Below are 23,294 nucleotides of genomic sequence, written 5' to 3'. Positions count from 1 at the left end.
ATCTCAAACCACCTGGGTACTCAGTATCCTAATCATAGATTTAACACCAGGAGGCATTGGCAAATTATGATATTTTAATGAGATTTCACATAGAACAGAAGAGCAAAAGTTAATATGCTTCTCTCAGGATCATAAATCTTTGTCTCGAGTTTAGCAGCCACCTCATCTTTCCTTTCTTTACCTCACACAGAGTCTACAATCTTTTCTCTGGTCCTGAGTGATTCTGTTCTGCCCTCACCTTACATTGTCCACTCAGCCGGTCATAGGATATTAGTATCCTTGCTCCACTCAGGGATCATCAATTATCAGTTCATCAAGGAGCATAAGTTGTACTCAGTAGGAGATTTTGTTCTGATTTCCAGAGATTATGGTGGGCACAATGGTCCCCCATAGATGTCCACATCCTCATCACCAGAACGTGGGAATGTGGTATGTGATGTGATAAGGGAGAATTAAGGTTGAGTTAAAGGTTGGAATCAGGTGGATTAGAAGATGGAAAGGAGCTACTATGAGCCATTGAATACAGACAGCCTCTAGGAGCTGGAGAAGCAAGAAAACAAACCCTCCCCTAAAGCTTCATAAAAGGTGTGCAGCCATGCTAACAGCTTGATTTTAGTCCAGTGACACCCATACTTCTGGTCTCCAGGACTGAAGATAATAAATGTGTGCTCTTTTAAACCACTAAATTTGTCATAGAAGCAGTAGAAAACAGATAGAGAAGGTTTCGGTTTCCTCTCTTCTTTCTTTCTTCCTTTCTTCTCTCTACCCTTCCTTCCTTCCTTCCTTCCTTCCTTCCTTCCTTCCTTCCTTCCTTCCTTCCTTCCTTCCTTCCTTCCTTCCTTCCTTCCTTCCCTCCTTTCTCTTTCTTTCCTTCTTTCTTTCTTTCTTTCTTTCTTTCTTTCTTTCTTTCTTTCTTTCTTTCTTTCTTTCTTTCTTTCTTTCTTTCTTTCTTTCTTTCTTGACAGAGAGAGAATCAATCAACTGCTTCCTGCATGCCCCCTACCAGGGATTGAACCTGAAATCCCCCAGGCATGTGTCCTGATCAAGAATCCAACCAGTGACCTGTAGGTACATAGGATGATGTTCAACCAACTGAACCACATTGAACCACACTGTCCAGGGCTTTATTTATTTTCCTCCTGCCCATGGAGCCTCAAAATTTATAAAGTACATTGAAGTAAAAAAAAACACAAAAGCCATGGGTATGAGGCCCCCAATGTCTCACCTCCAACCCCTGCTTTGAAAAACCACCTATACTTTACTTACTTCTCTCTCCCTTAGGAGGAGCCTTCTGCCTATCAAAAGCCCTCATTCTCAGTCTCCTGGCTGCCCCCTTCCCCCCAGATTAGAGATACCTTGAGGTGAAGGCAGATACTAAAAGTTCTCTAGCCCCAGGTCAGGTAGTCAGGTAGCTTGGTTGTAAAGCATCTCTCGATATGCCAAGGTTGCAGGTTCACTCTCCAGTCAGGCACCTACAAGAAGCAATCAATGAATGCATAAATAAGTGAGATAAGAAATTGATGTTTCTCTCTCTCTCTCTCTCTCTCTCTCTCTCTCTCTCTCTCTCTCAAAATCAATAAATAGAAAAACATTAAAAAATGTTCTTTCATTTCGAGGACCAGCTCTTTAGTTCTCATTACTTCATCAGCTCTCCAACACCTTTGAGTACTTGGTGCTGTGTTGTATTGACTTCGAAGTTGTTTAATAGTACACTCTGGAGACAGAAGCCCCCTTCTGAGCCTTTCGACTCATCTTGTTTCATTGTAAATGGACTTTTTATATTACATATTTGAGTATACTTCTATTTATTCTGGGTGTTTCACAGAAATATTTACTATATCCTTATTTGCATTTATAATACCATATATCTTTTTTGTTTTCAATTCTTTGGTTTTCCTTCACCACAGTAATGTTATTTTCTCCATTAGCATATTTGGTCTTTATTGTTTCAAGTACAAAATTTAAATTTTCTATTGCATTATTTTCAATGAAATTATGAAATTCACATTAAAGTATGAAGCATGAGTATGAGGCTGGGAACTAAAGGACTGTTAGATGATGGATATGACTACAATAATTTTCAAGTAGATGAAATCAGATTAGATGTAAATATATGTATTTTTCTTATTGGACCTTATTATTTCCAAGGTTCCATTTTTACCTTGTTTCATAAAATTTTTCTAACATTTAGCAATATTTAGTGTCAGTTTACTTCAACAGTGATTGTTACAGAGCTTATAAACTCAGATTTTAGAATCTTATCAGTTTATTTGACAAGTAACACCTTATAAAGTGTCAATATTGGTGATGAAGTCCTTCAGTTAGTAATGGGAGGGTCTATGGGAGGAGCTCTCACACCCTATTTTCTCTTAAAAGCCCTGCAGGGAACACTATGTTTACAACCAAGCTCTGTAGCATTGAGCCTCCCTTAACTTTCTTTTCCTCTGTAAAAAGGGGGCTTTCTGTCTCTTCTTGTGCCCTGTGTGCACGTGGCTCACTATAGCTGCACATACTGGATTGCAATCCTTTCTTTACCCCCAAATAAATCCTTTTTGGTGATGGAATATCTAGCAGATTTTTGTTTACTGTCAATAAAAATTGAAAATGAGAAAACAATTCCCAATTCAATTGTCAGATCCAATTGAACATAATATCCCAAGCCAACCCACACTATAATTTCCTTTCCCAAATTTATTTAGAACTTTATGCAGGAAGGGCCATGTAACAGGAGGTACTTTGGTAAGCATGAGCACTCTGATAAAGTTCTGAGAGTGCTAGGAACAAACAGCCATTTCAGTCATCTTATGCTGTATGACAAGCTTTCAGGTCTTTATTGTACATTAAACAAGATATATCCTATGTGAGTAAATTGGATTTGATGGGCAACTCACACATTCATTGAAAATGATAAAATGAATTACATAATAAAATATACTGCATAGGGAAGAAGCTAAAATTTTCTATACTAAGTCTTCTAATTTAGCTATAGCAGCTTTTAAACCAACCTCAGCAAGTGGCCTTTTTGTTGTTTACAGTCCTTTATAAGCTCTTGGAAGCTTTTGGAATCATTTACTTAGTTTAATTATTCCTTACAACAGGGGATCAGTGTTACCACCAATCTGCTGCAGGCTTAAGTGTTCTGTTCCAAGTTATATGAGGTGGAAGAGAGGATTATAAATTCTTTCATTTAAGGTGAACAGAGTAGAAGGGATTAATTATTGTGACTATCACTTTATAGTGTTGCATTGCTTATAGTATCTTTTCATGTGTTTCAAAGTTATAAAATTTCTTTGTGTCATTGAATTAACTGATTTACTTAGTTTGTAAATAGGGATGTCATTCTTTTGGCACTGAAATATTAAGGAAACATCATTGTCATTCAGCTACGCCCTAGATTTTATATGGGAGTATCCTCAAGAGAATACTCAGAGAGGGTTATCTTTGTGCCAGATCATTTCTATAACTCTCTAACCAAAGAAGATAGAAGTATTTCCCTCCTGCCCCATCCCCAAAAGATATATTTGGTCCTAGATTATTCCATCAGAATTTGCCTTTACCTAATGTTTCTCATTTTATCAGCCACTTCAGAAGTGGCTAATATCATAAAGTTACCAGCTATAATAAGAATAAAGAGCTAATATGCTAATTAGACCAGATGGTTGAATGACCTTCTGGAACGACCAGTGAGTGGGGAGGGAGGCCACGGGGCCATGAGGGAGGTGGGGCTGTGAGGGCTGAGCCCCTTGCATGAATTTCGTGCAACGGGCCTCTTGTTCTATATAATACAGTATTAAAGCTCTTAGATAACAATCAATTTTTAAAGTTTTAGATATGTGTAGGGTTTAGTTCTTATCATAAAACAGGGTATTGTAATAAAATAATACTTTATAGACTCTTACCTTAAATAAAAACATGTGATCATTTCTTGAAACTTCATAAAAAAAAGTACTTTATTTTACCTCCAAGGTTTTATGGCAATTTATCAAAATAACTTTCTTCTGTTTCCCCCTCTGAAGAATGACTTTAAACTCTCCACTCCATTATGACTTTAAGTCACATTTTATTCCATCAGGATATCTTGCTGAATTCTGCTATCTACATATTTTACTTTAGCCTGGTAGACCTAGTTGAACTTCAAAGAGAAAAGGAAAAGCATAGAGAATTGAAATCCCTTCAGTAGAGGAGAAATAACGATGGGCAGACTTCAGTCTAGGTATCTCTTCATCTCTATCCAGAGTACAGTCAAGAATTCCCACTTACACTGGAACAGGCAGTAACCCATAGCAGCATCTTGGGATTTTGAAAGAGAGACTCTTAAAGGTGATCAGAACTAAATTTACCTTCTCCACTCCAAACGTATCTAACTAATTACATACAGAACAAAAAGACCCCATGGGAACATTTGACTCAACTTATTCAAGGTCAAATTTATCATTGTTTCCAATATCTTCACATGTCTCATCCTTTGCAGAGTCTCCGTAGTCCTCCCATTTGTTGGAGCACCACTACCAATGCAGAAACTTGAGGGTCCTTTCTTCATGACCCCTCTCACTCATACTTTCTATATACTAGTCAACAAGACCTGAATAGCCTACTTTCTTAATTTCTTTCCAATACATTTTCTTTCCTCCTTCATGCAACTTGATGGGCCTTTTAAAAAGTCTTCTCAACATATTTAAATGATAGGTTTAATAAGATGTGGATTCTTTATTTGGGTTCTAATCCCCACCCCCACCCCCCTTAGTAAAATCAATGACAGTCTTTAACATATTAGCAATCTTTTGCAGAGGTGAGTACATTTCTCTCCTGGGTTTGATTCCAAGGGATGCCAATTCCCAGGTTCAAAAAACAAAACAAACAACAACAAAAACAGGATTTGATGTATGTATGATCCTTTCTTCTGGCTGTAAGTATACTGACATTGTAAATCAGTCTTTACAGAGTAATAGGAAGTGGTTCTCTTTGAAAGAGTTTTCCAGTGTAAGAACGATTTATACTCCTATGCAATTTATTTGAGTATAGGCCTCCTGAACCCCTCATTCTAGGGATTACTCACCAGTAACTCTGAACAAACCTCTCACCTGCAGGGGGTTTGGTTAACTCAATCCGCTATCACTGTGGTTGTACCACACCTGCATAAACAGACAAATGAAAGCCACAGCACACTGAATGGAAGGACAGAGGCTTAACCTTTTTATTCTTTGTGTAAAGATATGCCAGAGTAACAACAGCCACTGGCTAAAAAATAGCTACAATTAACCACAAATATCTCACTTTTATATCATTGTGTCCTTTTGTCTAATCTCATGATATCACTTAAAAAAAAAGAATGCTGGGTAGTTATTTTCCTTTTTCAGAACTCTAAAGATAAAAATTTGGAACTGTTTGGCTTGGTGGAAAGGATTTAAATCCCAGCTCTCAGCAACCATTGGCATGGGTCAAAGAACTTGTGCCTATTCCATTTAGTGTTGGTCATAAATAAGAGGTAAGAGTCCATATTTAACTTCTGAGAAGTCTTGGGGTGGCCAGTCCTGTGCTTCTCTAACAAACACCTCTGAAGTGCCTTAGGACATAAACTAGTTTCACTCAAGCTAGAACTTAACCTGTTTCCCTTTAGGATGCTGGCAGAACATCATGCTTCTGTCTAGTAGGGACCCCATAACTCTGAGCAGAGGAATATTGGACATTTCCAGCACAGACTGCATTAGAATCTGCTCTGTAGGGGCCACAACAAGCCTCCTTCACCAGCGGCAACACTGTCACAGTGGATGTCCAGCACACAAGTGACAGCAAACAGGTACCGGCAAGTCTATATGGAAGCTGAGAGTAACCGTCTAAACACAGACATAAGATTAGTCTTCCCCTTGGCATCTATTTGACAGAATTTTAGTGAAGATTATGTTGAGGTGCATTTTGAAAATAATCCTATATAATAAAACCCTAATATGCAAATCAACTGAACACCGAACTACCCATAGAACCACCAGTTGCTATGATGCTCAATGCAAGGAGCTGCCCCCAGCCTGGAGGCCCCAACTGGCAGCAGGGGGCAGGGCCGGAGAGCGGGCAGCACCAGGCCACCAGCCAAGGCGGATGCCCACCGGTCACCCCGCAGATAGGCCCTGATCGCCAACCAGGCCTATGGAATCTATCTGTGCATGAATTTCATGCACCAGGCCTCTAGTTTAGTATAAGATGTAGATAAATAAACTTTGTTATTCCTGTGCCTAGTATATAATAAATGTTTATAAACTTATTATTATGTGGTTGTTGGGAGTATTTTTCTTGTACACAATTTTATGGAAATGTATTCTTTGTTTCCCTAGGACAACATTCTTGTCAGAATCTTCCTTGGTATTTTATGCAAACAGATTACTACATATTCCATTCACTGTGGAATGAAGTAAACTTACCTCCTCAAACTAAAGCACCTGTTAGGTCAGTTAACTTGTCAGTGCCTTTTTGTTCTTTGTAAAATGGGAATTAAAATAGTTGCCTTCTCACAAGATACTGTGCCAGATCATTGCTTGTTGTTTTTCCATTTACTCTTTTATGTGAATTCAAGAAACATTTTCTGAATGAATATGATGTGCCAGATGATGAGCTGGGCAATAGGGATAACAAGAACTAAACTCAGTGCTTGGCCTCAAAGGACAACAGATATGAAAACAACCTGAAGGTTGTATTGGTCTACAAATGTGAGGCAAGTAGTATTATGGAGTAGTAAGAGGTTATTTTAGTGGTTATAACCTCAAATATCTTGAACATGGTGTTTAATTTTAAATATTAATTTAAAAATGAGTTAAGAATTAATTTAGTATGCAGAAGTATCTGAATTAATTTTTCTATGGACATATATTATTTTAAATGTAACAGTATGTGGAATAGAGTTTTACTCTTAAGCCTAAGTGTTTTTGTATAATTTATATATGAATAATAAAGTAGTAATAAATTTATGCCACAAAGTAATTTAAATTTGACATAACACCTATTTAAATTATATATATATATATATATATATATATATATATATATATATAATAACACATTGACTAATTGGTATTCTTTTCATGAGAAAACATGATAATTTAAAGATATAAAGCTATTACTAAAATTTACCTAGGACTATAAACTTGCTTTCAATATTCTTTAGAATGAATCAATATTTAGAATTTCTAACGCCATATGAATCTGCTATTAAATAAAATTTTGGATGCTATTCGTCATTATACAGCCCCATTGTTTGACTCATATGACATACATTTTGCTAATCTATGTAATAAAGTTGTTGATTTTTAATCTCTAAAGTAAACTTAATAGTGAAGAAGGCTGTTTCATTCTTTACCATGTTTAGGGCATATTTCTGGGCTATCTGATATTACACCACTTGAAATAACTTCAACCACCAATTACATAGCAGCCTACACAAAAGACCTCAAAATAAAACCATGCATCTTAAGGTCTAATTTTTTAACACTAGTATTAAAATGATCTTTAACATGCTTATTATCTAACATTGAATCCCTATCACAAAGCCAATTATCTATCTCCATAAATGCATAGGTCATGCATGACCTCCCTTGAAATTGCCACGTGCACTGCTTCCTGTAAGCAGGACCTGCTCATCTGATGCATTCACTGCACTCCTGCTGGTGTACATTTGAATTTTATATAAAGAACCACCTGGCATAGTGGTTCTTTAAAGGTAATGTTTTGAAAAGAAATGTTAGCAACATAAGCTTAGGCTATATGAACACTAATTTATAAAATAATAATTGAATTTCAATTTTCAGTAATACACAATTTAGTGGCTTAAATTTTCGGCTGAAAATATTGATCTGAAGTAGTTTCTAATTTTAATGTTAGGATTTCTATTAAAGTGCTGAATCTTGTGTAGATGAGTAGTTTTCTCAGATCTGTTCAGAAAGCACTTTTAGCTATTGAACAGTCATCTTCTCCTAGTCCATCTGTGAGTGTTCCCTCAACCTCAGATCCCCCCAGTGCAGCACAAGCTGAATGTGTGATCAGAGAAAACCAAGCAATAATGGCCCCGAGTTTTAAATCTTTTGAAAACTGTCAACTTATATTTCCCTTAAAGTTTTTATTTCCAAGTTTAAAAAAATAAAATGCCTGTTTTTAGTTAAATCCAATTCAGTAAGTACTTGTTGAAAATATACTATATTCTTAGTCCTGTGTTGGATGTTGAAGGGGAAAATGACATGAAAATAATACTATACAAAAGGGGAATAATTACTCCTTTATGATTATAATTTCCACACCAGCCTTGAACTTGAACTTAACAATTTTGTACCACTTTCTCTTTTTGCCTTGAACTATTTCATCTATTAAAAGGTCCAGTCTTTTCCTGAGTCTTTAATTTGACAGTCATTACTGGAGCCATTATTGGCTTTGTATTCCACAGGCATTCTTTGATTTGTAGACCCTGATGATCTTATGTACTTTTTTTGTTCATTTGTTTCTTCGACTTTGTTCAATAGCTACTTTAATTTTTAAAACTAGGCTGAGTTGGAGGGAGAAACACCAAGAAATATGTTATTTCAAAAATATATAGAAGAAAGTCTTTTATAACATCACTTTTGGTGGGTTAGACATCTGGATTGAGTTTTATAGCTATAAAAATTCCTATAAAATATAATGTAGCTGTATACTTTGTGGCTTATGATGACACCACTAAATAAAGAAAATGTAAATGTTACTAAGTCACCTTTGTTTTTAAAGTCATATGATGACTTTATTCAAATAACAAAAAAGATAATAACTGAATTACTTATTCTAAATATTTGATTTAAAAACTAAAAAAAAGTCTTCAAAATTTAATCATTAAAGTTCAGTCTAGCAATCATGCATTTAGATTCTTTTTTGCCATAATTTGAAATTGACCTAAATAGATATGGATTTCTTAAAATGAAAAACATATGATGCAGCATAACTGTCCAACAGAATTTATCTTAACTCTTGGTAGACACTCTGTATGCTCATAAAGGTGAAACTGTATCAGCATTCTTTAACGTTAAGAATTACATTTCGCATATTTGTATCACACTCTGCCCAGTACTTTATTCTCTATAGGAAATGAGCTCTGACAGGGTAAGCGAGTCACACAACAAAATTAAATTGTGAGATCTAAATTACTGATGATTAAATAATTGGTAAATCACCTTTTTTGTGTTAGCTATTTTCACACTTATCTGAGTAGAATAATGCAGAATTTTGTTTTGTTACATGAATATAGTAAATATAACAGCATTATAAGTTAGAAAGTAAGGCAGCGTTGTCCAAAATTTAAAATGTCCAGTAATCATGGACCTTTTCCCAACTAATTTTAAACATTATTTTTATAATTCATAATGTAATCATGCTACATGGAAAACACCATGTATCCTTTGCTGTTATTCTTCATGGCAACCTTACAAGATGAGCACTGAAGTTCAGGATATTAATCCAAGGATATATATGCAGCCAAGTTTTTCTCTCTTTGGTGAGGCCTTTTTGAATTTAGAAAGATATATTGCTTGAACTTATACAAATGCTCATGTGCAAAACTTGGCTCCCCTGCTGCCTGAGACATAAACAAAGTGAAGTTGTGCTGCTGGCCAGCCCCGCTTTTTCAAAGCTTCTAAAATCATCTGTATATATAAAACCTACCATGCAAATAGACCAAACAGTGGAACAGCTGAACAACCTGTTGAAATGACATGCACTGACCACCAGGGAACGCATGTGGCACATGGTGGGCATTGGCAGCAGGCAGCAGAGTGCTGAACATGGCGGATGTAGGCTGCGGCAGAATGGTGGAGCAGGTGAGAGGGACCACCAAACCAAGGCAGGGCGCTGGTTGCTGTCATCAGGGAAAGCCTCTGGTGGTTCTGAAAATTCTTTGCTCCCGCACACGGTGGTTCTGCCTGGCGCTCGCACCTGCTGCCGGTGCCTGCCCCGCTCAGACCCGCAGCCAGCACTGGAGCTGCCACTCACACCCACTGCCCGGCATTGGTCCTGATTGCTTGGCACCATCAGCAGGCGTGAGCAGCAGCTGCAGGTTCCAATAGCCCCTGAGGGCTTCTCCACCTCCCTCTGCTCCTGAGGGGTGATCAGGGCAGCAGCTGCTACTTGCACCTACTGACGGTGCCAGCCTGCTCACACCTGGTGCTGGCACTGGCCCCCAATTGCTCCACATGGTCAGCGGGTGTGAGCAGGGCCAGCACCATAAGTGTGTGGGAGCGGTGGTGGTGGTAACGGGGCTGCAGGCAGAGAGGGGACCAGGGGCCTTGGTGGGAGGGGCCGGGCGGGGGTGCAGAGGATGGGCTGAGCCCTCCCCTGTGCCCACTGCAGCCTCATGGCTCACAATTCCTTTCAAGGTGCACAAATATGTGTACTGGGCCGCTAGTCTTATATAATAAAAGGCTAATATGCAAATCAACTGAATGGCAGAATGACTGGTTGTTATGATGCACACTGATCACCAGGGGGCTGATGCTTAAAGCAGGAGTCAGGCTCACTGCTGGCAAGCACAGAGGCCGAAGCCGTTAGTTGGACATCCCCCGAGGGCTCCCAGTCTGCGAGAGGGCGCAGGCTTGGCTTAGGGACCTCCCCTGAGTGCATGAATTTCATGCACTGGGCCTCTAGTACAGAAATGACTTCAAATAATATCTATGATTACAAATAATATCATTGAAACTCTTAGTTTCCTTTAATATTACAGGAATAGTTTCAGAAAGTGTCAGGGACCTCTTGCTTTCCCTAATAATATAGTAGAAAAATGTGTTTTTGAGTCTCTATTCTGCTTGTAGCATGTAGTATAGTTCTAGATTCTATGAGGCATTTATATGCTAGTAGTGCCATTATGGCCAGTCCTCAACCAATTTATAGAAAAATAGTTTAAGAAAGTAAAAAATAAATATTAAACAAATACATAAACAAGGTCTATGACATTACTATAAGAATTTACATACTAATCTGGTAAGGGTAGCATCAGTTTTGCTGGATTATTCAAGAAAAAGTTTATATAAAACAATCCAGTTCATAGATTAATAAACTTTTAGAAGTATGACCAAAATCAGATACAATCTAATATGACTTTTCATTATAAAGATAAGCAAAACAGGACCAAACCAGTGAAGTAATTATCAAGATCACACAGAAGAAGCTATGACCTTGTCTTTGAGGTCATATCTTTTACTTTTCCTAGTCTGTAGATGTTTCTTAAAATTTCTTCAATTTCAAGGTTAAAGAGCCTTTGACTCTTTTAGTTTCACACATTGACACATGTTGTTTAAATAGATGAAGAAAAGAAATGGGATAAGGAAGAAAAAGTAGAGAATGTTGGCAAAATCAGGAATAAGAAACTGAAAACATTGATTTGAAAGGATATGTACACCTCTATGTTCATTGTATTGTTATTTACAATAGCCAAGATATGGAAGTAAGCAAGGTGTCCACCAGTAGATGAATGGGTAAAGAAGATGTGATATATGCATAGAATGGAATATTATCTCAGCCATAAAAGAGCATAAAATCTTGCCATTTGCGATAATATGGATAGACCTAGAGGCTATTATGTTAAGTGAAATAATTTGGACAGAGAAAGACAAATACTATATGCTTTCACTTGTTTGTGGAATCTAAAAAACAAATGAGCCTGGCTGGTGTTGCTCAGTACTTGAGTGTTGACCCCTGAACCACGAGGTCACTGGTTTGATTCGTGGTCAGGGCACATGCCCAGGTTATAGGCTTGATTCCCCATTATGGGGCATGCAGGAGGCAGCCAATCAGTGATGTTTCTCTCTCATCGATGTTTCTATTTGTCTATCTTTCTTCCTCTCTCTCTTAAATTCAATAAAAACATATATTAAATTAAAAAACACACACACACGCAAATGAACAAATGAAACAAAACAGACACAGAGAACAAACTGGTGGCTGTCAGAGGAGAAGTGTGTGGGGACATGGACAAAATAAGTGAAAAAGATTAAGAGATAAAAACTTCCAATTATAAAATAAGTAAGTCACAGAAATGTAATATGCAACATAGGAAATACAGTCATAACACTGTAATAATTTTATATGGTGACAGATAATTACTAAACTTATTGTGATTTTCATTTCATAAGGTACATAAATGTCAAATCACTTCGTTGTATATCTGAAACTAATACAATATTGTATGTCAACCATACCGCATTAAATTTTTATTTTTTAAATCTAGGAAAGAAAAAGAAAAAATCGAAAGTGTCAGATGAGTTTTGTAGTATTATATTAAAACTAGGGGCCCAGTAGGGGAGGCCGGGGGATTGTTAAGGGCAGGAAAAAAAGGAGACATGAAATACTCTTTGTAATACTTTAAGCAATAAAACAATTAAAAAAACAATAACAAACAAAAAAACAAAAACAAAAAACCCTAGGGGCCCAGTGCATGAATTTGTGTACCTTGAAAGGAACTGTGGACTGAGAGGCTACAGTGGGCACAGAAGCAGGTCTCAGCCCCTCCTGCCATGGCCCGTATCCCCTTTCTTCTGGAAACCCCACTCCCACTGCCACTGCTCCCATGCACTGAAGGCGCCGTCCCCGCTCACACCCACTGACGGCGGAGAGTGATTGGGGCCAGCGCCAGCAATGGGTGCCAGCGAGGCCAGCGCCATCAGTGGGTGAGAGCGGCAGCTGCTACCCCTATTGCCCCTCAGGGGGAGGTGGAGAAGCCCTGAGGGGCAATTGGGGCCGGCACCGGGCGCTGGCAGCAGGTGTGAGTGACAGCTCTGGCGCCAGCAGTGGGTGCGAGCGGGACCAGCACCAATAGCAGGTTCAAGCCTCTGACTAATGGAAGGACAGGGTCCTCTCATTGCCACGTGCAAGTCCCAGCTGGAGGGCAGGGCCCTCCCAGCACAATCATAGCCAACGGCTGTGGTTGTAAGCTTGAACCTATGGTCTGAACATGTAGCCCCACGTGCCTTGTGATAGAGTTCGGGTGCATGTAGTTAAGTGAGGTTGGAACTCACGAGAATGCTGTAAACAACTTGATCACGCCCCTACTTTGCCTCGTGGCATCTGCTATAAAATAAAGACACGGCTTGTGGGCACTGACGTTGTCTCCTCGTCAGGGAGCAGGGCCCAACCGAGACTCAGCTTTCATTCTCATGTCTATCTTTTCTCAATCCTTTCACCGCCCCCCAGACTCAGGATCACCCTTGGCTGTGCTGGCGCGGCCCACATGATGAGACAAATTTCTCAAAAATACTTTTTTCCCCTAAAAACTTGATTAAAAAAAATAAAGGAAAGTGAATAGGTAAGCTGAGCATCTGGAGACCCTCTGGTCTGGCTGAGGGCAGTGTGTGGCCACAAGGCCTCCTCCAGTGCAGCAGCTGCACCTGCTGTGGCTGTGGCCGGTTCTCGATATGGCATCTAAGACTATTGCATACAGGTCCTATTACATTTGGACTATGATGCATGCGATGGTGACAGTTCACAAAGGCATTTCTCTGTGAATACATAACTCAGAAGGGAGAGAGGGGTGATTCTGGGTTCCCCAAGGTCCCCTCTGTCTCTGGTTAGATACAATTGTTATTCATATTTGTTAAATTGTGCCAAGGAGGACACATGGTGAGGGATGAACATAAACCTCCTTTGCCTTTGAGGAGTGTATCCTCAAATATTACCTTGGTTTTGGAGTTTTGAGAGGGAAAACACCCTTTTCTGCCACCGTCGGAAGCATCGTGCAGCTGTTAGGGATGCCTCTGAAGAGAAAGGTGTGGCCTTGCCTTCACCCCACCACCGTCCCTGCCCTGTGGGGCCACAGCAAAGGCCGTGTCCTCAGGAACAGGCCTGAGCCACCCATCTCTCCAGATGCCTGGGATCTGAGCACCTTCTTGGTCATTTAAGAAAAAAATAAGCAAGACTCCACCTCATCGTCTCCTCAACAGAGGAGCTGCTGAGAGACAACGTTGCAGAGTATCCTCTTGCACTCCAGAACCCCTCGGGGGGATGTCCAACTGCCGACCAATCCCTGCAGGACAGGCTGAGGGACCCCACCTGCCAGAGGGACCCCGCTCACTCCACAGATGGCCTTTGAGCCACGGCACCACCCCATGTGCAGCTGGCTGAAGAGGGACTGAGGGAGATTGGCTCCGGGGTGTGTCTGGCCTGTTTCGCCAGTCCTGCCCTGCTGGGCACCTTCTTTTTTTTATTATTATTAGTTAAGGTATTACAAATGTGTCCTCATCCCCCCCATAAACCCCCAGCCTCCCCCCCACACACAAACTCATGCTCCCATCCCCCTGTTGTCCATGTCCATTGGTTTGGCTTATATACATGTATACAAGTCCTTCGGTTGATCTCTTCCCCTTACCCCCACCCTCCCCTACTTTCCTTCTGGGGATTGATAGCCTGATCACTGTTTCTCAGTCTTTGGGTCTGTCCCATTTCATCAGTCTATGTTGTTCTCTATAATCCACAAATGAGTGAGATCATGTGGTATTTATCTTTCTCTGACTGGCTTATTTCACTTAGCATAATGCTCTCCAGTTCCATCCATGCTGTTGCAAAAGGCAAGAGTTCCTTTTTTTTTACCGCAGCATAGTATTCCATTGTGTAGATGTACCACAGTTTTCTAATCCACTCATCTGCTGATGGGCACTTAGGCTGCTTCCAAATCTTAGCTATGGTGACTTGTGCTGCTATGAACATAGGGGTGCATATATCCTTTCTGATTGGCGTTTCTGGTTTCTTGGGATATATTCCTAGTAGTGGGATCACTGGGTCAAATGGGAGTTCCATTTTTAGTCTTCTGAGGTAGCTCCATACTGTTCTCCATAGTGGCTGCACCAGTCTGCATTCCCACCAGCAGTGCACAAGGGTTCCTTTTTCTCCACATCCTCTCCAGCACTTGTTGTTTGTTGATGTGTTGATGATAGCCATTCTGACAGGTGTGAGATGATAATGCATTGTCATTTTGATTTGCATCTCTCATATAATTAGTGACTTTGAGCATGTTTTCATATGTCTTTCGGCCTTCTGTATGTCCTCTTTCGAAAAGTGTCTATCTAGGTCCCTTGCCCATTTTTTTATTGGATTGTTTATCTTCCTTTTGTTAAGTTTCATGAGATCCCTGTAAATGTTGGAAATTAAACCCTTATCGGTGGTATCATTGGCAAATATGTTCTCCCATGTAGTTGGTCTTCTTGTTGTTTTGTTTATGGTTTCCTTTGCTATGCAAAAGCTTTTTATTTTGATGTAGTCCCATTTGTTTATTTTCTCTTTAGTTTCCATTGCCCTAGGAGCATTATCAGAGAAGAAATTTCTTTGGCATATGTTTGCGATTTCGCTGCCTGTGGATTCCTCTAGTATTTTTATGGTTTCCCGTCTTATGTTTAAGTCTTTTATCCATTTTGAGTTTATTTTTGTGTATGGTGTGAGTTGGTGATCTAGTTTCATCCTTTTGCATGTATCTGTCCAATTTTCACAACACCATTTATTGAAAAGACTGTCTTGACTCCATTGTATGCTCTTGCATCCTTTGTCGAATATTAATTGGGCATAGTGGTTTGGGTCGATTTCTGGGGTCTCTATTCTATTCCATTGATCTATATGTCTGTTCTTGTGCCAGTACCAAGCTGTTTTAAGAACAGTGGCTTTGTAATACAGTTTGATATCTGGTATTGAGATTCCACCTACGTTGTTCTTTCTCAGGATTGCTGCAGCTATTCGGGGTCTTTTTTTATTCCAGATGAATTTTTGGAACGTTCGTTCTAGATTTGTGAAATATGCCGTTGGTAATTTAATGGGGATTGCATTGAATCTATAAATTGCTTTGGGTAGTATGGACATTTTGATGATGTTGATTCTACCAATCCATGAACACGGTATATTCTTCCATCTGTTTATGTCTTCCTCTATCTCTTTTTTCAGTGTCCTGTAGTTTTCAGCATATAAGTCTTTTACCGCCTTAGTTAAGTTTATTCCTAGGTATTTTAATTTTTTTGGTGCAATGGTAAATGGGATTGCTTCTGTAGTTTCACTTTCTGTAAGTTCACTATTGGTGTAAAGAAATGCCATGGATTTCTTAGCATTAATTTTGTATCCTGCTACATTGCCGAATTCATTTATTAAGTCTAATAATTTTTTGATGGAGTCTTTAGGGTTCTGTATGTACAGTATCATGTCATCTGCAAATAAGGACAGTTTTACTTCTTTTCCAATCTGGATGCCTTTTATTTCTTCTTCGTGTCTGATCGCAATGGCTAGTACTTCCAGTACTATGTTGAACAGGAGTGGTGAGAGGGGGCATCCCTGTCTTGTTCCTGTTTTTAGGGGAAATGGTTTTAGTTTTTGCCCATTGATTATGATGTTGGCTGAGGGTTTGTCATATATGGCTTTTATTATGTTGAGGTATGATCCCTCAATTCCTATCTTGCTGAGAGTTTTTATCAAGAAAGGGTGTTGGATTTTGTCAAATGCTTTTTCCGCATCAATTGATATGACTACGTGGTTTTTTTCTCTCAGTTTGTTTATGTGATGTATCACGTTTATTGATTTGCGGATATTGTACCATCCTTGCATCCCTGGGATAAATCCTACTTGGTCATGGTGTATGATCTTTTTGATGTACTGCTGGATCCGATTTGCTAGGATTTTGTTGAGGATTTTGGCATCTATGTTCATGAGGGATATTGGCCTATAATTCTCTTTCATTGTATTGTCTTTATCTGGTTTTGGGATTAGGGTGATGTTGCCTTCATAGAATGAGCTGGGAAGTGCTCCTTCCTCTTGGATCTTTTGACATAGTCTGAGGAGGATAGGTTTTAGGTCTTCCTTGAATGTTTGGTAAAACTCCCCTGTGAAGCCATCTGGCCCCGGGCTTTTGTTTGCTGGAAGCTTTTTGATTACTGCTTCGATTTCCTCCATAGCTATTGGCCTATTGAGATTTTTAGATTATTCCTGGTTAAGTTTTGGAAGGTTGTATTTATCTAGGAATATGTCCATTTCCTCCAGGTTGTCTAGTGTGTTGGAGTAGAGTTGTTCATAGTATTTTCTAACAATCCTTTGTATTTCTATGGGGTCTGTTGTTATTTCCCCTCTTTCATTTCTGATTTTGTTTATTTGGGTCCTCTCTCTTTGTTTCTTGGTGAGCCTGGCTAGAGGTGTATCAATCTTGTTTATCCTTTCAAAGAACCAGCTCTTGGTTTTGTTGATCTTTTGTATTGTTTTTTTGGTCTCTATGTCGTTTATCTCCGCTCTGATCTTTGTTATTTCCTTCCTTCTGCTTACAGTGGGCTTTTTGTTGCTCTCTTTCTAATTCTTTGAGTTGTAGAGTTAGGTCATTTATTCTCATTGTTTCTTGTTTCTTCCAGTAGGCTTGTAGAGCTATGAACTTCCCTCTCAAGACTGCTTTTGCTGTGTCCCATAGGTTTTGGATTGTTGTGTTTTCATTGTCATTTGTTGCCATGATTTCTTTGATCTCACTGGTGACCCAGTCGTTGTTTAATAGCATGCTATTTAGTCTCCATGTGTTTGATTTTTTTGGATTGTTTTTGTTGTAGTTGATTTCCAGTTTTATGCCTTTGTGGTCTGAGAAGATACTTGATATGATTTCAATTTTCTTGAATTTGAAGAGACTTTGTCTGTGACCCAATATATGGTCTATCTTTGAAGATGACAAATGTGCACCGGAGGAAAATGTATATTCTGTGGCTTTGGGGTGAAATGTTCTGAAGAGGCCAATTAATTCCATCTGATCTAGTGAGTCATTTAGGATTGATGTTTCTTTGCTGAGTTTCTGTTTAAAGGATTTGTCCAGTGGAGATAATGGGGTGGTAAGGTCCCCTACTATGATTGTATTGCTGTCAATCTCTCCCTTGATCTTCTCCAGAAGATTTCTTACGTATTTGGGTGCTCCTATATTGGGTGCATATATATTTACCAGAGTTATTTCTTCTTGTTGGACTGCTCCCTTTAGTATTATGAAGTGGCCTTCTTGATCTCTTTTTATGTCCTTCACTTTGAGATCTAATTTGTCAGATATAAGTATTGCTACCCTGGCTTTTTTTTCACTTCCATTGTCCTGAAAAACCTTTTTCCATCCCTTCACCATCAGTCTGTGTGCATCTTTTTTTCTGAGGTGGGTTTCCTGTAGACAGCAGATATATGGGTCATGTTTTCTTATCCACTCATTTACCCTATGCCTTTTGACTGGGGAATTTAATCCATTTACATTTAAAGTTATTATTGATAGAAACTTGTTAGTCGCCATTTTTGTTCTTTACCGCTGCGTTCCTTCTTTGTTTCCTGTTTTTTCTATTTACAGCAGACCCTTTAGCATCTTGCATTGCTGGTTTGGTTGTAATAAACTCTTGTAGACCATTTTTGTCTGTGAAGCTCCTGATTTGACCCTCATTTTGATTGATAGCCTCGCTGGGTATAGTATTCTTGGATTCAGACCCTTCCTTTGCATGACTTTGTATATTTCATTCCATTCCCTTCTTGCCTGATGTGTTTCTGTTGAGAGATCGGTCTCTAGTCTGATGGGGGATCCTTTGTAGGTAACTTTCTGTCTCTCTCTGGCTGCTTTTAAGATTCTTGCTTTGTCGTTGGTGTTTGCCAATTTAATTATTATGTGCCTTGGTGTCGGTCTTTTCAGGTTCATTTTGTTTGGGAGTCTGTGAGCTTCTTGGATTTGTGTGAGTTTTTTCCTCCCTATATCAGGGAAATTTTCTGTTACTATTTTTTCAAACAGGTTTTCTATTCCTTGCTCAGTTTCCTCTCCTTCTGGCACCCCTATTATTCGGATGTTGTTTCGTTTAGCATTGTCCCAGAGTTCTCTTAGGCTCTCCTCCTGCTTTTTAATTTTTTTTTCTAGAAGCTGTTCTGTTTGGGTATTTTTTTCTACCTTGTCTTCTAGCTCGCTGATGCGGTCCTCTGCTTCTTCTAGTCTACTGTTGATGCTTTCTATTGAGTTCTTTATGGCAGTGAGGTCGTTTTTCATTTCTTCTTGGTTTCTCTTCATTTCCTCTTGGTTCTTCTTCATTTCCTCTTGGTTCCTACACATATTGTTGAATTGTTCTTCCATTCTTTTCATCCACCTTATGGCCATTACTCTGAATTCTTTCTCTGACAGGTTGCTTGCCTCCATTGCCTCCATTTCATTTACTTCCTTTTCTGATGATGCCTGTTTTTCTTTCATATTTGGGTTGGTTCTTTGTTTCACCATGATTTCTCTTCTCAAGGTGTTTAGTTATGTAGTTCTCTCTCTGCTTTAGGGGATGCCCAACCTTTCCGTGAGAAGAAGCAGTGCTCTTCTGAGTTCAGGCCGTCACGCTGCTTGAGATCCCTTGTTTCCAGGATAGTAGCTGGTCTCTGGATGCCGGCAACAACCACCCAAGATGGCGCAGTCTCCGCTGCTCAGCTGGCGCACCACGAGAGGCTTCAGCCGCAGTCTCCAACCGTCCCTCCTTTTTTCCTGGGGGTTCTCGGTCTTTCCTAGCTGCAGACAGTCTCTCAGCTGAAAATCCTCTGCCTATTCGGGCTGCATGTTACCCGTTTCAGCTGCTCAACCTTTTCTGCTCCAGGACAAGGCACAGGACACGCCCCTTTATACCTCAGCCATTTTCCCTCTGCCTGGGCACCTTCTAATTAATTTCCTTTTAATGTGCACAAATCCATCCACTGGACCACTAGTAGATAAATAAACCTGGAGATATAATGCACAGCATAGCGATTATAGGCAACAGTACTGTACTACAACCTTCAAAGTTGCTAAGAGACTAGATCTTGTTTCCACCACAAAAAAGAAATGATAATTATGTGATATGATAGGCATGTTAGCTAAGTGACAGTGGTAATTATATTGCAGTATATAAATATATCAAATAACAAAGTTGTGCACCAGTGGGGTCCCTCGGCCTGGCCTGCAGGATCGGGCTGAAACCGGCTCTCCAACGTTCCCAAAGGGGTTCCGGATTATGAGAGGGCGCAGGCCAGGCCGAAGAACCCCGCTGGTGCATGATCAGGGCCAGGGAGGGATGTGGGATATTGGCCAGCCGGGGAGGGACCGAGGGAGGGGTCCAGGGTATCTCCAGCCCGTCTCGCTCAGTCTGGATCAGCCAGACCCCAGCAGCAAGCTAACCTATCAGTCGGAGCTAACCAACCCCTGGTGGTCAGTGCACATCATAGCGAGCGATTGAGTGGCCTTAGCATATCATTAATTACACTTTGATTGGTTGAATGGATGACCAGATGACTGGACTCTTAGCATGTTAGGCTTTTATTATATAGGATTATATCTTGATTAAAATAATTCAAAGCTTTGTTTTCTGAACTCTATTGTAGACTCCATCCAATGAGCAGTGTATATGAAATTTTTTTTTTTTTTTTTTTTAAAAAAAGGACACATTTATTCAGCATCATGATCAGACTATTACATTTAGCAATCAACACTTGGGTGCAAAAAAAAAATCTACATTAAAACCCTTGGTTGGAATGCTTTACACTTTCCACAGAACAGAAACTAAAATAACCTGTTATACAATTAGTCACAAATACAGACCTCGAGTTTTTTTGCCCATTCACATGAGTATTGTCTAACACATGTCTTCTTTGTAGCAGCTAGGCCCTGCCACCACTGTGCTTGGCTGAGTTCACAAATCTGTTGTAGCCTGTAGCTTCCTTGTCACTTCTCTGGCTCTCCTCTCCTGCTAAGCTTTGTTTCCTGGCAGTAATTAAAACCTTCTGCCACTGCCATAGCTACTGCTGCTGCTAGAACCACCATAGCCACCTTGGTTTCATGATTTGGCAAAGTATTGACCTCCATCACCATAAGGACCAGAGCTTCTGCTGCCAAAGTTTCCTCCTTTCATAGGCCCAAAACTTGAAGATTGATTGTTGTAATTGCCAAAATCATTGTAGCTTCCACCACCTCCAAAATTGCTTCCATCATTACCAAATCCATTATAGCCATCCCCACTGCCACCATATCCACCGCCACCACGGCTGCCACCAAAGCCACCTCGACCACTGAAGTTTCCTCCATGACCGAAGTTGTCGTTTCCACCAAAACCACCTCCACGACCACCTCCGAAGTTTCCAGAACCAATTCGACCTCTTTGGCTGGAAGAAACACTAGCCATCTCTTGCTTAGACAGAGCTTTCCTTACTTCACAGTTGTGGCCATTCACAGCATGGTATTTCTGAATGACAATCTTGTCTGCAGAGTCATGGTCGTCAAAGGTTACAAAAGCAAAGCCTCTCTTTTTGCCACTGCCTCGGTCAGTCATGATTTCAATCACTTCTATTTTCCCATACTGTTCAAAAGAATCTCTTAGGTGATGTTCTTCAGTGTCTTCTTTAATACCACCGACAAAAATCTTTTTCACAGTTAAGTGGGCACCAGGTCTTTGAGAATCTTCTCTTGAGACAGCCCTCTTTGGTTCCACCACTCTTCTGTCCACCTTATGTGGCCTCGCGTTCATGGCTGCATCCACCTCCTCCACAGTGACATAGGTGACAAACCCAAAGCCTCTGGAGCGCTTGGTGTTTGGATCTCTCATCACCTCAGACTTAGACATGATGACTGCAACGGGGGAAATTCCAACGATACTTACTCCGCGGTGTTCACAGGCAGAAATGAGTGATCTCCAGAGCGTATCTTGTCTATGAAATTCCTAATATTTTCTTTGTAGTTTGGAATAATTTGAAGTAGTTTATCTCCCCAGAGATTAAGTATCTTAAATCAACATATATCAACATATAAACTTATATCAACATGTAATAAGATAGAAATAAGACTTTACTGACACTATTACAAAAGTTTCTTAGTTGGGGAATAGTAAAAATAGAATACCTTAAAATATTTTAAATAGTTTATATTCTATTCATAGTTTCTAGAGCTAAAGCTGAAAAGTAAATCTCTGCTTTCACTCAAAAAATTTTAGGATTTAAGTACTGTGAAAATATGAAAATACTCAGTATTGTTAGCATTGAGACCTGATTCCTATGACAGTAGTTTGACATTCCCACTTATTTACCAAAAACAACATTTCAATCAGCTAAAAGGCAAGTATATTTTATCATTATTACATTTTTATTTTTACAGAGCTATAATTTTGGAAAGCTTAATTATTCAATTTGAAGTCTTTACAGTTTTCAGGTTTTAACTGCTACAACCATGCCTATCCAAAAATTTATCCTAAAATTTCTGATAGGTGTTCAATGGAAGAGACATAGGAAATAAGTAATGTAGTCCCTTGCCTAGGGCATCAAAACATCTCATTTCATGCAGTGATGTAGAATACATTTGCATGAATAAATACCAAAACTTAGTCTACCTTGAAAGGACTTTAATTTGGTCCATACTTTTGTTTTTCTCCCTGGAATTTAGATTAACAACAACAAAGAAAAACCATCTCCTGAATTATTACCATCTCACTGGTACGTGTTTTTATAATACCCTGTATGAATTTAAACCCAGAGGCATCTGAACTATTTCAGTTCATATCTCAGTTTGTTTCTTTTTAAAATTTACATAATTACACAGATGATCATAATTAAAATACACTTAATTTTTTTCATACTTTTCAATATATTTGGGTCTAAAATGATATCATTATTTGAAGACAAGGCTTTGAGATAATATTCTTTAATAGGTATCAAAATAATAAAACTATGTTTTATCATAAGTAATGCCTATTACTTGCCCTAAATCATGTTATCAAATGATTTAAAAATGAAATATATAAACATACAAATTAGATATTTGTGGGGTATAGAAAAAGTCACTCTCTTTTAAAAATAATGTTATTTTTGATAAAATGATAAATTTGATTGTAGAAATCATCAAAATACAAATCAAGGAGAGGATTAAAAATAGCAGCAGGTAAGAGGATGCTCCACAGATATGCTCTCAGAAACAAGCAAAGTTGTATTTTATTAAAACTAAAATACAGAAAAACTTCCTGAATAATCGATGGAAAACTCACAGGAGAGAACCCTGACACCTGAGGACTAAAAGTGGAGACCACATAGAGACTGGTAGGAGGGGCAAAGGCACTAAAGGGCTGCCTGGGTGCCCACAGACAGCAACTGAAGCCCAGACAGATATCAGTGGGGTACTAAAGTCCCCTACTATGATTGTACTGTTGTTGATCTCTCCCTTGATATCTTCCAGGAGTTTTTTTAATGTATTTGGGTGCTCCTGCATTAGGTGCCTATATGTTTACCACAGTTATATCCTCTTGTTGTATTGATCCCTTTATTTTGAAGTGGCCTTCCTTATCTCTTGTTATGGCCTTCATTTT

At 39.3% G+C, this 23,294-nt stretch overlaps 1 protein-coding gene across 1 annotated transcript; it reads right to left on the bottom strand.

Annotated features, from left to right (window-relative positions):
• Positions 1-20,783: 20,783 nt before the first annotated feature.
• Positions 20,784-21,548, bottom strand: LOC118676399 (heterogeneous nuclear ribonucleoprotein A1-like). The gene has a single exon (XM_036350259.1). It carries the CDS (start codon positions 21,546-21,548, stop codon positions 20,784-20,786), a length of 765 nt encoding a protein of 254 aa, XP_036206152.1.
• Positions 21,549-23,294: the final 1,746 nt, after the last annotated feature.

This window comes from Myotis myotis, unplaced genomic scaffold (assembly GCF_014108235.1).
Source record: "Myotis myotis isolate mMyoMyo1 unplaced genomic scaffold, mMyoMyo1.p scaffold_m19_p_2, whole genome shotgun sequence".
Taxonomy (NCBI): Eukaryota; Metazoa; Chordata; class Mammalia; order Chiroptera; family Vespertilionidae; genus Myotis; species Myotis myotis.
Note: the sequence above shows the minus strand (reverse complement) of the source record. Positions and strands in the feature narration are given on the sequence as shown.

Coding starts and splice junctions, on each gene's coding strand:
- LOC118676399 (XM_036350259.1), bottom strand. CDS start 21,548: ATGAGAGATCCAAACACCAAGCGCTCCAGAGGCTTTGGGTTTGTCACC.